We start from the raw sequence: 17,302 nt of genomic DNA, 5'->3' as shown, positions 1-17,302 counted from the left end.
CATTTACTCATTAATTTTTGTTTTTGTTTGTATGGTTAAGAAAGAGTATAGGTGACAATAAAAGATAAATATGTTACAAAAGTTATTGTGAAAAATAGATTAGATCAAAGTGTCACAAATTAATGCTATGAAAATTTATTCATATTTTACTTTAATTTATTCAATAATTATGTTGAATGAATTTTTCACATATTTCTTATGTATAAAATTTAAATATGTTATTTTTTAGCTCAAATTAGATTCAAATATATTCAAATTTACATGTATATTATTGTAGAAAGTTTCAAGATTTTTAACTTTTTTACTTCATTTTTTTTAGTTTTTTTTAAATCAAAATTGTGAACTCATATGCTTACTCCGGTCAAATGTCAAATGCTTAGAGGACATTTAAGGGGTTTGCATAGGTCTTAAAAACAAAAGAAAGACATTAGTTAAAGAAGGAGATGCGACCGGTGTAATTTTCTTAAATGGTATATATAATTTACTCTTGAAAATATAAAGACTAAAATTATTATTTTCAAATTAGAAAATAAAACCAATTTTTTTATAAAAAAAAACTAAAATTTATTTGACCTAAAATTTAACTTTTTTTTTCAAAATGTAATCACGCCTTATAACTATAAATAAAATTCTAATAATTGAATTATAGGTTATTGAATATCTTAATGAAGTTTAATTTGATTAAACAATAATTTTTTAAATTTTATTAAAATATTACTCTCTGGCATGAAATAATATTAAATGATACTTTTTATTTTCGAATGCAAAAAATTGTACTCTCACCCACACACATGTACATATGCAAATTATCCCAACATCATTATTTTAGGGAGAGTGCTATCCAAGCATAGCTTATTATTATAGGACAAATGTTATTAACATACTTATACTCTTTTTAAGAGAAATTATTTTATTGTTTTATTATTTTCTTCAAAATTATTAAAGCTTACATTTTTTTTTGGAGGGGGTGTCCAACTTATTTAATGAATGAGTTCTTTTATAGGTTTGCAATTTTCATTAAGTTTGAACCATTAGTATACAATGTGTTACAAATAGTATACTAAAAAGTATATTGGTAACACTACTCTTATTTCATACACGGTGTTCTTTTTTTTTTTTACTTCATGGTCTAAACTCATGCATTATGGTTGACTTTTTTTCCAATCAATTTCACACTATACAAAAATTATGATGAAAATCTAACATAATATTGAGTTAGTGGATAAACGATTGAATTGTATGAATTAATTTACTGTTAAATGTGTTGAAATTTTTGCATATAAAATAAACAATTGACTATTTGTTGTGGTGGTTATATTACTTTAAGCCTCACCAAGATTCAAGTCTCACTAAGACCAAAAATTTAACTCGTTTATTGTATGTTAAGTGGAAAAAATTAAGAAAATGTTGATAGTGAATTTTTATGCCTTTTGTCAACAAACATAATCTTGTACTTCGAGGAATGGAACATGTAATTCTTTTGGAAACTTTTATCCTCCTTTGTAGTCTTTAATTCTGAGGTCATGGTTTTTTTTTTTTTTTATAAATCTCATCAAATATTTATCAAGAGAATAAATTGTAAAATTAGAGGCTTCTAAAATGTTAAGTAAAAGTGCGGTAAGCGTAAATGTGCAATGAAAATAAAGGTGTAGGAAATTAAGAGAATACGAGTTTAAAGAAGAAATTAAATTGAGATTACGAAATGAATAAGTAAAGTTAAAAAAGGAAATCGTCATGAGAAAAAAAAATAATGGTTAAGAAGTAAAAAAAGTGACGTTTGGACAATTAAAAGTAGGAGGAAGAAGGAGACGTGCAAGAAAATAAAGACAATTGAAATGGTGGTAGGAACCCATGTTTTACAAATTAGATTGGTCATTGAATTGGTCAGATCATTTTAAAAGTAAAATTTATTTTTATAATATAAAAGCTTAATAGTTAAATTGTGGTCGAGTCAATAATAATAATAGTAGTAGTAGTATTAGATAAATATAATATTATAACTTTATAATACTACAAACAAAAATATAAATATCATTTCATATGTTATTAACATTCATAACAAACATAAAAATCTAAATCACATGTACCATAACACTTAAGTTTAAATTTTAATAAAATACAACAATATTCTTTAACAATAGCAAGTGTATACATAGAATAAAAAATAAAAATGACAGATTAATATAGTATAAATTTATAAGAAACTAGTATATTAAAATTGTAAATTAATATAATTGACTAAATTATGTGTTCACGTGTTTTTACTTATCTTAAAAATGTTTTAAACTAATAATAATTGTTTTTTAAAAAATATTTCATATAAACACTGATTCAAACCAGTTTATCTACATTAGTTTTGTACTGATTTTGGATTGGTTGGATCGATAATGAAAATGTCCATTTTTTCAAGTTAATGGACCAAACAACAAGCCGATTCTTTATCCAATTGGTCGAATAGGTCATTTCAATCTAATTGTCATAACTATAGTTAGAACATTATAGTAATTTATCAACCTGTACAGTCAGAGGACTTAGGACATGTAAGTTGTTTACAATTTCTAACTCTTATTATAAGATACAAATTTGATATTTATGAAGTATAAGTTCTAACCATTAAAAATCATTACAATTTTCTTATAAATTTTTACAGTTCACATGACTTTTGTTTTTAATCTCGATCATTGACAACCTTTGTTTTTAGTTTTCACTATTTATGATTTCATGGCCTCGATGTTCTAAATCTCCATGTGTTTCGGTAGTCTTATGAAAATAAAATATTATTTTGACATTTAATTTTGATAGTTTCATAAATTTATTGACAACATTAATTTGTTGTAAGAATCAATTTATCATCATATCATATTTTAGAAGACAAATAAACTCATAAATATTGGTTACCAAATTTTTAATTTTTCACATGATTCATTTGTTTTTTTGGTAGAGTATCGTGCTTCCCAATGCAAACAGCCTTGTCGATTTTTATCTTTTTTTAAAAAAAAAATAGTTTCAAACCATAAGGTATTTATGAGTTATGACTTATATATATATATATATATATGTATATATATGAAGTTAAAACAAAAGAGCTATATTACAGCGCATAAACGAAACTCCTCTGGCTTCCTTTTAAGACTCTCTATAGACATATCTGAAGGAAGTCTTCTAATCTCCTGAACCAGTGGTGATAGCAAACAGAGAATCCATCTCAACTCAAAGATAACTTAGCTTGTTGGAGGTTAAGGCGCCTAGCCATTATCACTATAGCCCAAAGTAGCATTGCAAAATCCCAATTTCAGATGTAAAGTACTAGTAGGTTACAAACAGACACAACTTTGAACATCTTTTCTGGGATTTATAATATAACAATCAGCGCACTAAATAAAAAACAAAAACAAAAGCACCTAAATTTATTTTCTTCTCCAAGATGGTCGCTGGTAGTTACTTGTTGATAAAGGGATTAGCAGCAGGCTGGAAGAATAACTTGTGCTCTTGAGCAATGTTAACACTGATGTTGCCACTACATCGTGGAAATCGAACTCCATCGCCGTCGTCAGTGTCGTCGTCCTCGGGCTGCAAAAACATTGACCGGCGATCATTTCCCATGAGCCTTGCACCATTGACAATTCCTCTTGCCTTTTGCCGGTGGGCACGAGCACGACGTGGTAATATGTCTTCACTGTCAGAGAGCACAAGCCTTCTATGATCCTCATATCTTTCAATGTGACAACCAATAGGACCCCCCATGTACTTTTCACCGTCACCATTGTCAATTATTCTTACATTTTGCCGGTTACCTGGTTCTCTGGCACCACGAATGTTGGCAGCACAATGAGAGAAAATAGCAGGCTTCCAACTCCTGGTTCTATTAACTTCATCAAACATGTGAAGTAGTGAAAAAGCAGGGTGTTGCTCAGGGCCTTCAACAGTTACATCCAATTTTCCATTTAATGCAGCACGAATCTTGGCAACAACAGAAAGCCCGATATCTTTGTCATCGTCACTGTTAGCAAAGTAGTGTGCCATGGTCACCGCATTAGCCTCTTTATCCCCTCTATTTCTCTTGCACTCCGTAACAACAAGACCCCCCCTCTTTCCTCTCCTATACAAGTAAAGTACCGTTTGCGTAGAGACGCCACATGCATCAACGGCGTTGTTGGTCTTCATCGACATAATGGATTGAAAATCCGCCCACACCATGTTGGGGTGCATCTGAAGAAAACTGGATGTTCCAGTTCTTTGTATGGTAAAGCTGAAATCACCCCAGTTTGAATACACATCAGTTTCATCCAGGCTCAACTTTACCATGCAGAGATTACCGTCACTGTCAACATATTTTGTCAAGCTGAGCATACAATTAGTTGAATACTTATAAAAGAAATTCCACCACGATTCCTTTATGGTGTATAACAGAGTCCATACCTCGTTAATTCCTTCATCCACGCGTCTGGACACGTCGATTGCAGCAGATCTTCCCAGCTGTAACCGGCAAGGAATTAGTTGAGGACCTCTGTTACCAAGAAGATGACTGTTTCCCATCTTTTTATATGATTATCCAACACGTTGAGACTGCGTGCAGACTTGTGTTGTTACTGAAGAAATGGTTCACATGGCAAAATTATAATAATTGATACATACTACAGAAAAATCTTTGCACTCCATCTCACTGCAACCAAAGCGTTATTCTTCCACTGATTAACTTGCATCTAATATATTCCCTATCATATTTTAGCAAACCACTTTTCTCTGTCGTCTAGTTACTGCCATTGCTTTTGTGCGGTTTGATTCTTCATTCTTCCACTTGTTTGGTTCTTGATTCTTGGAGCATCTCCAATTACTACTTTTGATATATTTTAGAGGATATTAAATTAATTTACATGATTTCCACCCTGTCACATTTAAGGCATTCATATACTTTAATGATAAAAAATATTAAATAATTCACATTTTTATATATATTTTTATTTATTTTTAATTATGTTTCTCTCATTTTTTTGGGATTTGAAAAAAAATTCTTAAAAAACTTTAGAGATGCTTATATAAATATGAACGCCAAAACCTAAGAAACTCACCATGCTAGCTAGACTTGCTCTCACGAAAAAAAGAAATAAGAAATTATTTGTTATCCTAAGAAGCCCACTAAACATCTTGAGTTGGAGACCTTACACTTGTTCAACACTAATTTTACTTTTATTTCTAGTTTGGGTCAAGTTATGGGTTTTTGTTTAGAGTAGTAATATATAAATTACTCTTTATTTTAAATATTTTATGACACCTCTAATCCTCTCTACTAATTTTTTGATAGGTGCAATGCATAAGATAAACAAATAATTTGAGTATTTTACTTTTGGCTAAAATATAATTTTTATCCTCATAAATATGAAAATATTTGAAATTTATTCCTACAAAATTTTTAGAACGCTTTCCCTCTTCACAAAATTGAATTATGTTATTTTTTGGCCAAAATATAAGTTCAAGTGTAGTATAACCAATGTACATGTGACAATTTTTATGAAGACGAAAAACATATTTTACTCTTTGTATTTCTTTTTTAACCTTAAAAATGGACATAAACATTTGTGATAAAAATATAACACTGACAGAGAATATGACAACTTTTACTTGATTTTTTTGCCATCAATAAATGTCTAAATTTATATGTCTAGAAGCAAAACCTCATGAACTAAATCTCATATATGTTATAAATTTGTCATATTTATTATTATGAATACATATGGAATTTTGGGTCAGTAAAAAGGAGTGTATTTAAGCATACTTGTCTTATAGTGACTCTTACCGTTTACTACTTTTATATAAAAAAAATTACTTTTTAGGCTTGTGAATTTTAGCTAATAAATTATTGGTTTAAATATTTTTATTCTCTCTAAGTTTGTGTTTTTTTAATTTTAGTTTTTATAAACTTTTTTGTTCATGTTTAGTCCATATAAATTTATGTTTTTTTAGTTTTAGTCCCTATAAGATTTTTTATTCTTATAAATTTGTACCTTTTTTTATTTTAGCTCCTTTAAGAGTGCAATTTTTCATTTCTAGTCCCGCAATTTTTCGTTTATAGGTGTCAACATTAAAAAAATACAGACCCACAGGGACTACAAAAGAACGAAATTTTTTTATGAAGACCAAAACTGAAAAAATAAAAATGTATTGGAACTAAAATGAACCAACAATCTTATAGGAACAAAATTTTAAAAAAATGCAAACTTGCAATGGTAAAAAATTAAGCCTAAATTCTTCATGATACTTTTTTTTTCATCCATGGATATAATGAAAACTCTTGCCTTCCAAAATCTATGATTATAAAAAAATTGATTACCAAAATCAATTACCCCAAATATGGTTACACATGCAATGCACAAGTTTCAATAATATGTTTAATAAGATATAGATAAAATATATAGTAGTTTAAAAAATAAAAAAAATTATACTATCAAATTAAAAAAAAGAATATTTTGATATAAAAAAAATTAAACATGTTTCCCTTCATACAAAAGTGGTATACATTAATATATATTAAATTTAAATATCCAAGAGTCTCTTGACATAAAAAAAATAATGATTACAAAAAAATATCGCAATAAATTTACTCTAGTATGAATACCTATGTTAGGGTTAGATATAAATATGAATTAGCACAATATAAATAAGATATATAATAGTTTTAAAAAATAATTTTAATAATTTTGAATTAAAAAAGAATTACCTAAATAACTTTGTCTTGATTATCCGTTTGAAAGATGGATATAAATATGGATTAGCGAGATCAACACCTTATTAATTGATTTTTTTTTAAATATAAATTTTTATTATCAAAATTTAAAATCACCATACTATTAACAAATTTATAATAAAATTAACAAATATTATATACTTTTGTCATTAAATTCATCAATATCTAAGATCGCCTACTGTTAATTGTAATAAAGTTCATTTTAGTTAATAACTAACCATTTTTTAATTTTAAAACTTATCAATTTGTTAATTAAAATTCTCCATATTTTAAGAACAATAGTTAATATATTTAAGGAACTATATGATATTTATATTTATATTTTAAACTCTATGATATTTCGACGTCCCAAAATGACCAATGTTTAAACCTTTAAAAAAAACTAAATTGATTGATGTTCTCACTTTTTAATGAGATATTCAAATATTTATTTTAATTTTGTCATGTAATAAATAATATTGTCTTAGAATACTTAATAATTCATTTATTAAAATTAAGAAAAAGAACAATGATGTTTTAATTCAATGTTCCGTAATAAGTACTAATTCTTTATGAATGCTTACTTTATTAATTGATATTTATGAAAAAATCTTAAACATCAATAATTTTTTGAACGAAAAAAATTTTATATTTTTCTTTTTTTTTAGATGTAATAACACATTAAGTGTTTATAAAACATTTTTCTTTTATTTTCTTTAACAACATAAAAAATGTTATAGAGTTTTAAAGCCATTTTCTTAAGTGACTTATACTTTTTGTGTACATAATGTGAAATAGTTAATTGCTATAAAAAAAATCATCCAAAACTTAATGAACTCAAACAAAACAAACATCCTTTTCCTATTGTAAAACATTAGTTCTTTACGTTTGTAATGAAATTTGAATTTAATAACTGTACTGTGAATCATTTTTTTTCTTTAAAAAATTGCATGAATTTTAAGATAATTATGATAAAATCTAATAAACTTATCATATATAATTATTATATAAATAGATGATAGCATACAAATACGATACATAATATATTTTCTCTTCAGTTATAATTTACTTAGTGCAAGATAAGTAATTATTAATTTTTTTTGGTGATTTTTTAAAATATTTTATTTATTAGTAAATTACACTAACTTAATTTGTAGAGCTATTTTAAAAACTAATTCAGTTTTTTGTTATTAAGAAGAATGCCAGTCACATTTTTTTTCTAAGAAGGTGTGGTTTGCACACATAAAATGATAAAAGTTATATTTTACCTAAAAATTAAAAACAAACATTTATATTATAATATTAAAAACACTTTTAATTTTTTAATCAGTATTTATTAGTACATTTTTATTTTTAAGTATTATATCAAAACAAAATTGCAAAGTCAAAATAGGCACCACCGTCCACTAGTATGGTGTATAAATAGAGAGACTTCTAGATAAAATGATTTTTTTTTTTTCAAAAAGGAAGATAGTCGATCCAATGGCAAGGTCAGTGGTGGGGTCCTTACCCCTTTTTTCTCGCCCATACAATAACAATGTACTATTCACACCCCTCCACTTGTCCTTCTCCGCCCGCCACGTCACCTCCTCCGCCGTAACCATGCCCTCCTTCGAAGTCCTCGGCGGCGCACGTGACCGTTTTCTCCCTGTTCTCCCCCACTTGTCTCGCCCCTATCATGCTTTTCCTCTTCTCGCCGCCAACCGCCACATCGAAACCATCTTCGCCTCCTTCTTCCGCTCAGTCCCCGACGTCAGGCTCCGCCGCGAGTGCCTCAGGACCCAGGACGGCGGCGCCGTCGCCCTCGACTGGGTCTCCGGCGACGACCGTCGCTTGCCCCCCGATTCTCCACTCCTCATCTTGTTGGTCTGTTCTAACAAAAAAAAAAAAACTTTTTTTATCTTCCAATTTTTTGTTAATGTGAAGGAAATGTGCAGCCAGGTTTAACCGGAGGTAGTGGGGATGCTTACGTGAGACACATGTTAGTTAGAGCTCGAAGCAAAGGTTGTCGTGTTGTCGTGTTTAATAGCCGCGGCTGTGGAGATAGCCCTGTTACTACTCCTCAGGTCAATACTATTTCAACTTGCAACTCTATATGAGTTGAGTATAATTCATTATTTTCTTCTCTTATAAGCAGCGCTTAAGGAGAAATTTATCCAAAGAAAACCTTACTATTTGTGACACTGATTTGCAGTTCTATTCGGCTTCATTTTTGGGAGATATGCGTGAGGTTGTTTCCCATGTCACTGGTAGATACCCCAATGCTAATGTATATGCCATAGGGTGGTCACTTGGGGCCAACATTCTTGTTCGTTACTTGGGTCAGGTACCATTGTTGCTCATTCCTGCGTTAATTTGTTTGTCCTGCAAAAGAAATAATGCTTTGTGTTAATTTTATTTTGGTCCGTGGTTTTTTATTTTTGAAGTTTATGTTCATTAGGCTAGTGATTTCTATATAGCTAGGTTTTTCCATTGTATTCCACGTCTTCCATGTTATATATATTTTTCATTTGCCACTTTCAGGAATCGCACAATTGTCCACTTTCTGGTGCTGTATCGTTGTGTAATCCTTTCAATTTGGTTGTGGCTGATGAGGACTTCCGAAAGGGCTTTAACATTATTTATGACAAGGCCCTTTCAAAGGCTCTTCGCAAGATTTTCAACAAGTGATGCTAATTTATGTTATTGTGGTTATTCTAGCCACTTATTAATGAATCCATTTGCTGGACATGATGTATCACTAATGTCTTGTATTTTTCTTTTTTGAGTATAGGCATGTTTTACTCTTTGAAGATATTGGTGGTGAATATAACATTCCACTGGCAGCCAATGCCAAGTCTGTTAGGGAGTTTGATGATGCACTGACCCGTGGTATGTGCCCCTACTTAATGGAAGCTTGATAGATAGATCACAATTGTGAATTATCTCTGCTCAGATACTCATATGTGAGGCTTCGCAGTTTCTTTTGGATTCAAGTCTGTGGACGAATACTATTCTAATTCAAGCAGTTCAGATTCCATAAAACATGTTAGAACCCCTTTGCTTTGCATCCAGGTGAAAAATTCAACTCAAAAAATAAATTTATCTGTTCCTTTTGAGATTTAGTTGCATAAAATTGAAATGAAAACCTACTTCCTGCATTGTTATCTTGATTAATATTTTTGTCAATTATTCTTTTTCAACTCCATTTATTGATCTTGTCATACTATCTCTCTTAAAAGTAGTATGACACAATGCTTCCCTTATATTACCAAAAAAAAAGTGTATAGGAATTCTCCAATGAATCTTCAATCTAGACTGACATTTGTTATTATAATTTATAAATCAAGCCATTGAGATTGTAACCCAAGCGGCACTAGCCCTGATCTCTAGATTATTAGAACTGGGACTGCTTAGGTTTTTGTACCTTTTGTTGTGAGTAAATAAATAGCAAGTTATAGAACTCAAAAGAATCTCTTATTTTTTTCAGGCAGCCAATGATCCGATTGCTCCAAATAGGGGAATTCCTCGTGAAGATATCGAGGTATGCAATTTTATCTTGAGAGGTGTGATTATGAAATTTAGTGTTACCATTCCATTCTTGACTAATATGTTTGATAATGGATTAAGGGAGATGAAAAATGGGAAAGGGAGAATGGATAGAGGTAGAAATATTTCTGACTTGTCAATTTCATTTATTAATACATGGTAAAAGATGATAATGGTAGTGCTGTATGACTTACAATAATTTTTTGTTTTTGTATAATCTTATTTATCCTTCTTTGGAAATTGAATTGTAACAAAATTTCAAAAATATGGGATTCAAATGCTGATAGCACTATTTTAATTGCATTCCCTTTTACTACTATTTTTAACATAGCCTTTTTCCATTATATTTTCAAGTATGTTATGGTACATGTTCAACCATCATCACATTGTTGGGCGTTGTGCTTTTGTTTATACTAGAGCCATCCAGTCAAATCAGCTACGTTACCACTCTATGTTGTGAAGATAGCAGTTATAAATTATTTGTTTTCCCTTGTAACAATTTCTGAAGTGGGGCCTGTCTTTATTTGCATATTCATTCGTTTTATTTTGACTCTTAGTGTAAGTATAACACTTATCATGTCAGGAAAATCCAAACTGCTTGTTAATAGTGACACCCAAAGGTGGCCATCTAGGGTGGGTTGCTGGTGATGAAGCTCCACTGGGAGCTCCTTGGACTGATCCTTTGGTAATGGACTTTATTCAATATTTGGAGAGTGAAGCAGTTAAGACTCCAGAAACTAATAGTAATCCTGGTAGTAAAGAGACCTTGTACCATCTTGAAGTATAATGTGGCAATCTGCTTGATATTTTTCATACATCAAATGCATCCTGGAAGCTGGCCAAAAAAAGATATCTATATATCCTGCAACATTCTTTAGCCAATTCATAATCCCTGGAAATGCTAATGTGTGGAAGCAACTACACTATTGTTTGTGCAAGAAGTCCAGCAGGACAAGGTGGATGCCGTAGCTCGGTGGCCAATGTCAATAATGTTCAAAATTATCTTTGATATGTCTTGTAGAAAGCAAAAATAAACAACTATCAAATTGGACAAGTACTGTAATTGTTTTAACTTTCATATTATTCATAATTTATTTTTTAATTTTAAATCTTATTGGCAAATTTTATTGTTATTTTATCTAACTTTATTAGTCACACTTCTCGAACGCTCTTTCTACTGTAGTAGCTGGGTTTTCAGTGATCCTAAAGCCTGAAACTGAAAGTAGTAATATGATTTGAAACTTGAAAGGCATCAATGAGCAAAACATTGCTGCAGTTTATTTAGCATAATAAGAAACGTAGAGGTGTGAGGACGATGGTTTTTGAAAAACTCAACTGTCGTACTTTCAGTTTTTTGTATTTAACAACAAGTTCCATAATAAGTTTATTTGATGCTCAAAGCACGAAAATTGAAAACAAATATCATATGTCGCATTAACACACAAAATATCATATGTCGTTTTTAGGAATCATGTGGAAGACGGATAAAAATTATTTGTTTCCGATTCCTGTTCCATTCCTTGTTTCTCCAATAAAAAGAAATGACGCGTAATTAAAAAATAACGTTATTTCCTATTTGTTAATTATTTTTCACGTTGATTATCATTTTTTTAATAAAGAGATAGGAAAAGAGACACTCAAAGAGCAGGTAATTTGGATCCTCTTGAACTTATGGCTACATGATACTAGTTGATACCAACAAAGAAAAAGCAAAAGAAAAAAAAAAGAGTCAGCATCATATTAGAAAAAAAGACATAAAAGACAAGAAACGTTTGGAAATTTACACCTTAAACAAAGAGTATTGAGCAAAAAGCCACTGATAATTGATGATAACTATTGTTGCCTAGGTAATATATGAACCTTCAAAGGATTCTTCATTACGGTTGTGAATTTCAGCTTCTCTGACAGATCAACATCATCTCCATCCACAGCCTTCCACTCAAAATTCCAAACAAAATTGGCCACAAAGTACTCTAAGTGCAAAATTGCCAAAGCATAGCCAGGACACATTCTCCTCCCTGCCCCAAACGGCATCATCTTGATCTCTTTACTTCCCATTATGTCAAAAGTTGTGCCTCCATTTTGTTCACCATTGTTCATGAACCTCTCTGGCTTAAAGGCCATAGGGTCATCCCAAGCTGTTGGGTCCCTCCCTATCTCAGCCACCAAGAAATTCACAGAGGCATAAGTAGGCACCAAATAACCATCTAAAACAACATCCTTAGTTACCCTATGAGGAGCCACAAAGTGTAATGGTGGGTGACGCCTCAACCCTTCCAAAATCACAGCCTTGAGATAAGGCAATTTATGCAAATCCTCTTCCTTCACTTGGTTATCCTTCTCTCTACGAACCATGACCACTCTAATTTCCTCCACAACCCTTTCTTGGATTTCGGGGTTTTTCACCAAATTTGCCATGATCCATTCCAATGCAGTTGAAGTTGTATCTGATCCAGCATTCAGAAACTCCGAACATAAGGTGCAAATTTTACCATCATCAAGCTTGATCCCAACCTCATCTTCCAACATTTGCAAATCCAACAAAGTGTCAACATATGACAAAACAAACTCACTTGAGCTATTGCCGAATCTCTCTTCCTTAGCCTTCTTTCGAGCGTTGATGTGAGGAATCAACACAGCTTCTTGGTCTCTCCGCTTCTGCAAGAACTCCTTCCACCCCTTCCAGAACAAAATCCTTGTGATTGATGGCCAAAGATTCAAGACACTGTACCTAGCAAAGCTCACAAGCATGTCACGCTGACTGTCCTCAATTTCCCTTATTTGCTTCTCATCGAGTTTGTCACCAAAGCACATCAAAACCAGCAAGCAGAACATGCCATATTGAAAGTGATCAATGACCCTTATGGGGTTACTTGCATCTGAATCAGATTTAAGGTTTTGTAGGAGCATGTCTAAGACCCATTTGCGTGCATGTGCATAGGACTTAACCTGTGAGGGGTGAAGGATTCTTGAAGTGAGGTTGCGCCTAAGGAGGCGCCATTTGGGGCCATAGAAGCTAAAAAGGATGTCATGTTGGTTGCTACTGATAATCTTGTTTGTAGGATTAGCCTTGGGGCGATCAGCGAAAACGGTGCCATGTTGGATCAAAGCTTGGTGTGCAAGAAAGCGATTTGCAATGAAAATGTCTGCGTGAGAATAACCAAAGTGAACAGCGAAAATTGAACCATACTTTGCATGGAGCTTTTGAAGAATGGTCTTGGGATCGGTGAGGTATTGTCGTAGCAATCTAAAGCTGCATTTGGGAGGCCCAGGAGGGAAGGGAGAAAATAGAACGTTACATATGGCTTTGAGAATCACTGAAAGGCAAAGACACAAAATTGTAAAAATGAACAACGTTTCCATGTATGAGTGAGTGATCATTTTGCCTGTGGTTAACGAGGAATCAAAGCGAATAGAGGAAACTTAAAGGGTGGGTTAGTGGAATTAGAGTGTTACTTTTTTCATGTGTGCTTGTAATTAACTCATAACGCATGCGTTAGTTTTAGGCTTGTAGCGTAGTATTGAATGCTGTTGCTCATTTATGTTTAATTAGTAGGAGTTCGGAAAGATTTTTTTATTTTTATTTTTATGGTTGGGCAATTTCATTTTACTGAGATGAATTACTGCCATAATTACTGTCACGTAAGCGGATGTTACCTAATAACAACACGTTTGTAACTTTATCGTAGCTGATTTTTTAATTCATAAAAATAATTAATTTTACTAATTAAGATGATTATAAGTTGTCTAATATATTTTCATGTTTTAGTTAAGGTAATTAAAAATTAAGAATAAATAATATAATTTTGATTGTGCTAGCAACTTTCGCATACTTTTAAAAATTGTAATTTACTCTATGTTTATAACTTTGATATTATATTTTAAATTAAAATAACATTATATATAATTTACTTTCAACATATGACGAACAGATTTTGTCTCCAAAACCAAAATATAATACTTTATCTTAATTATTTTCGCGAGACTGGGGGTACTCAAATATTATTGCAGTGTTACTATTTCAAAGAACAAAATGCTTTATCACATTATAAAATATAGAAATATCAACTGCATCCCGTGCTACTTGTTCTTTTACAAGTTCCCATGAGGCATAAAAGAAACCAAATAAAAAAATATGAACTGGTTATTATAATCTACGTTTCATACCAAATTAAAAAAAAAATTGAATTAAAACTTTAGTTAATCTTCAAAACCCATTTTGTCAATGTAAATTCGAAAGACAATTTCCTTTTCCAACACTCTGGCTCGTGTTAGTCCATCTTACGAGTTACCAAAATGGTTTTCAAGATTTCAAAGTCGGCTTATTCTTTTAGCACCCTAAGAAGTTATTATGTACCCAACAAATTATCTGAAATGACAAAATTATCCTTTACTTACAATTTAAAAACAATTTTCCTCCTCCCTACAATTATCCTTTACAATTTTCCCATCCCATCCCTGTTGCGCCATGCCGCTAGTCTTCATTGTAGTGTTCCTTCCTCGACAGTGTGCAACATACTACATGGAGTAGTTCTATAGGATATTCCACCCCTTCATGAGTCTCATATAGCATGGGGAGCCTTCTAGACATCCACCTGTGATGCATAATGATGCATATATTATACCAAATACTTCTCAACAGGTCATCCACACATCAGCTATGCTAGAACCACTTGCATCTGCAGCTACTAATGTAGACATGCTTCGACATGCAGTGGTATAATATTATTTCAATTCACCATTAGTGATTTTTTGTGTCATGCTTCCAATAATTATTTTTTACTTTGTTGTCAATGTCCTAGGATGTTTGTCAAAGGATAACAAAAAGTTTGAAACACATGATCAACATGAGGATGGTTACTGTTGGAATTGAAGCATACACTCCGATCGAACACTACCTAAGATTAGCTAGGGGTGTCACTGAGCAACAAAACATTTATATTCGGTAAAGATGAAGGAGGGATACACAGGACACATGAAGATAATTGGGATTGATTAAGTAGTATAGGATATATGTATGTTATATGACTAAGTAGTCTTTAGTATTTGCTATTATTTGACAAACTACGTATGATATCACTATGCTTTTAATTTGCATTTATGTAGCATTTAACTATTAAGTTCTTCGACTAAATAGATTACTTTAAACCATAATCCCTAAGATAAGTAAACCCTCAACCCTCAGTCAATCAGAAAACATAAACCCTAAACTCATAAACCCTAAACTAACTAAGCCATCAACCCTAAAAACTATCACTAAACTAAGTCAACCATAAACCCTAAACTCACTAAGCACTAACCCCTAAAACCTAACACTAAAATAATTCAACTTTAAACCCAATACTCCATAAACCCTAAATCCTAACCCTAAAATAAATAACCCATATACCTTAGACTAGGTAAAATCTAAACCCTTTCAACTAAAAACTAAACCCTAAAATAAGTAAACACTAAACCATACACCATAAACTCTCAACCCTTAACCCTAAAATAAGTAAACCCTAAACCCCATAAATCTTTATTCCTTTTATTTTTGGTAAATCTGTATTTTTTCTAATATGAATATTTGTATAGTTGATGAATATGTAAAAAAATAATTATATGAACGTCCATTGAAAGACACGTTAATTACCACATTACATGCATTATCCATGTTTGTTTCACAAGTATGTAAGTTACAAACATTGCTCAAACAATATCAAAATGTTCAATTTTCTCCTAAATCAACATAGTGTGTGGTTAATCTCATCAAATTGATATATTGGTGCATCTTACCAATATAAGGAGTAGGCCACTGTTTTGCATGATAATGACAATATGTTGACCATAACAAAGTTGTTGGCGACAAGGGACAACCATCTCTTAGAAATACCTGTTACATAGGCACATATACATTCAAATGTTCACAACACATTTTATAATAAAAAATTAACAAACAAGATGATCATTATTTTACCTGAACAAAATAATTGTCATGCACATGACCAATACATATAATGTGATGTATAGAACTATCTCTTGGTGGTTGACTTTTAAGAGGAAAAACGTCATGCTTTGTTGGAGAGAAAGAGAAACAAGGATGAGATTATACCTTGATGCAATCACATAACCCATGTCGGTTATATTCATTTACTTATCCATGGTAACCTGTACGTAACAATTTTAATTAGTATTATTTACCGAAAATTAATCCATGAAAACGTAACAAAAAACTTATATACCATGAATAATCCATCAACAAGTAACAACCGCTTTAACTCCTCATATTTGTCTATGCCACCAAGTAGGTAGATATACTCATCACACTATTTTGCAAGTTCTTTCAGCAAATGGTTACGAATCAAAGATCATGAATCTTCATTCATATCTAATATGGCAACAATTGCATGATATCCACACTTACCATCAACTTTGACATCGACAATGTTTTCAATGAAATCATGAATGCATGGATGAAATTAATCCAACATGGGCATCTTCCTCTTTGGTTTTGGTTGTTCAGATAATGATGCAGCTTGTTTCACTGAAGAATTTCTATTTTGCACAGAATGTAATGCATCCATATACTCCTAATAAGATGGATCACGCTTCGTTGATGTTAGGCCATTTATTTCTTTTGAGTACCTTTTGTTTTCATCTTTTTGGAGGAACACACATAAAATTTAGATCAGGATAAACAATTTCCCAAAGTTTACTCCTTAGAGTCACTTTGCCACATACATCAATCTCTTCACACCTCTTGGATATGGCTTTCATCTCTTGGATATATTTACAATTTTCATACATGTTAGTTGTTGTGTTTCCTAGATGCATCACCTTATTCGTTCAAACTTTAATAAATCTTTCTTTATGGGGAGTCAACCATGTTTGCTTTACATAGTCAACAAACATTGGCCATAGTAAACTAGTAATTCCAAGGCTATTCTGTAGTAGTCTCTTTAAAGCCCAATGTGCAGACTCAACCCTGTATTTAAAAAACACAAACAAGTAAACAAAAACAATTATGTTTATCTATTTATCTTTAAACCCTAACACCGATATATATTTACAATT

The 17,302-nt window shown here is 31.4% G+C and overlaps 3 protein-coding genes across 5 annotated transcripts; 1 reads left to right on the top strand and 2 right to left on the bottom strand.

The window, feature by feature from the left end:
* Positions 1 to 3,094: 3,094 nt before the first annotated feature.
* LOC114379281 lies at positions 3,095 to 4,658 on the bottom strand. 3 transcript variants are annotated; one of them, XM_028337915.1, is made up of 2 exons: positions 4,420 to 4,658; positions 3,095 to 4,342 (listed from the first exon to the last, which is right to left on the bottom strand). In XM_028337915.1, exons 1-2 carry the CDS (start codon positions 4,434 to 4,436, stop codon positions 3,439 to 3,441), a joined length of 921 nt encoding a protein of 306 aa, XP_028193716.1. In that variant the 5' UTR covers positions 4,437 to 4,658; the 3' UTR covers positions 3,095 to 3,438. The 3 variants fall into 3 exon arrangements, with proteins under 3 accessions (XP_028193716.1, XP_028193717.1, XP_028193718.1); XM_028337916.1 differs by having other exon boundaries at positions 3,095 to 4,321; XM_028337917.1 differs by having other exon boundaries at positions 3,095 to 4,249.
* Positions 4,659 to 8,168: 3,510 nt separating this feature from the next.
* On the top strand, positions 8,169 to 11,363 carry LOC114377977 (embryogenesis-associated protein EMB8-like). The gene is made up of 8 exons (XM_028336467.1): positions 8,169 to 8,587; positions 8,659 to 8,787; positions 8,916 to 9,047; positions 9,245 to 9,387; positions 9,495 to 9,592; positions 9,681 to 9,775; positions 10,191 to 10,244; positions 10,833 to 11,363. Exons 1-8 carry the CDS (start codon positions 8,204 to 8,206, stop codon positions 11,034 to 11,036), a joined length of 1,239 nt encoding a protein of 412 aa, XP_028192268.1. The 5' UTR covers positions 8,169 to 8,203; the 3' UTR covers positions 11,037 to 11,363.
* Positions 11,364 to 12,048: 685 nt separating this feature from the next.
* On the bottom strand, positions 12,049 to 13,619 carry LOC114378360 (cytochrome P450 89A2-like). The gene has a single exon (XM_028336943.1). It carries the CDS (start codon positions 13,610 to 13,612, stop codon positions 12,083 to 12,085), a length of 1,530 nt encoding a protein of 509 aa, XP_028192744.1. The 5' UTR covers positions 13,613 to 13,619; the 3' UTR covers positions 12,049 to 12,082.
* Between the last annotated feature and the right edge of the window lie 3,683 nt (positions 13,620 to 17,302).

This window comes from Glycine soja, chromosome 12, assembly GCF_004193775.1.
Source record: "Glycine soja cultivar W05 chromosome 12, ASM419377v2, whole genome shotgun sequence".
In the NCBI taxonomy this organism is placed as follows: Eukaryota; Viridiplantae; Streptophyta; class Magnoliopsida; order Fabales; family Fabaceae; genus Glycine; species Glycine soja.
This window is presented reverse-complemented; position numbering and strand designations above follow the sequence as displayed.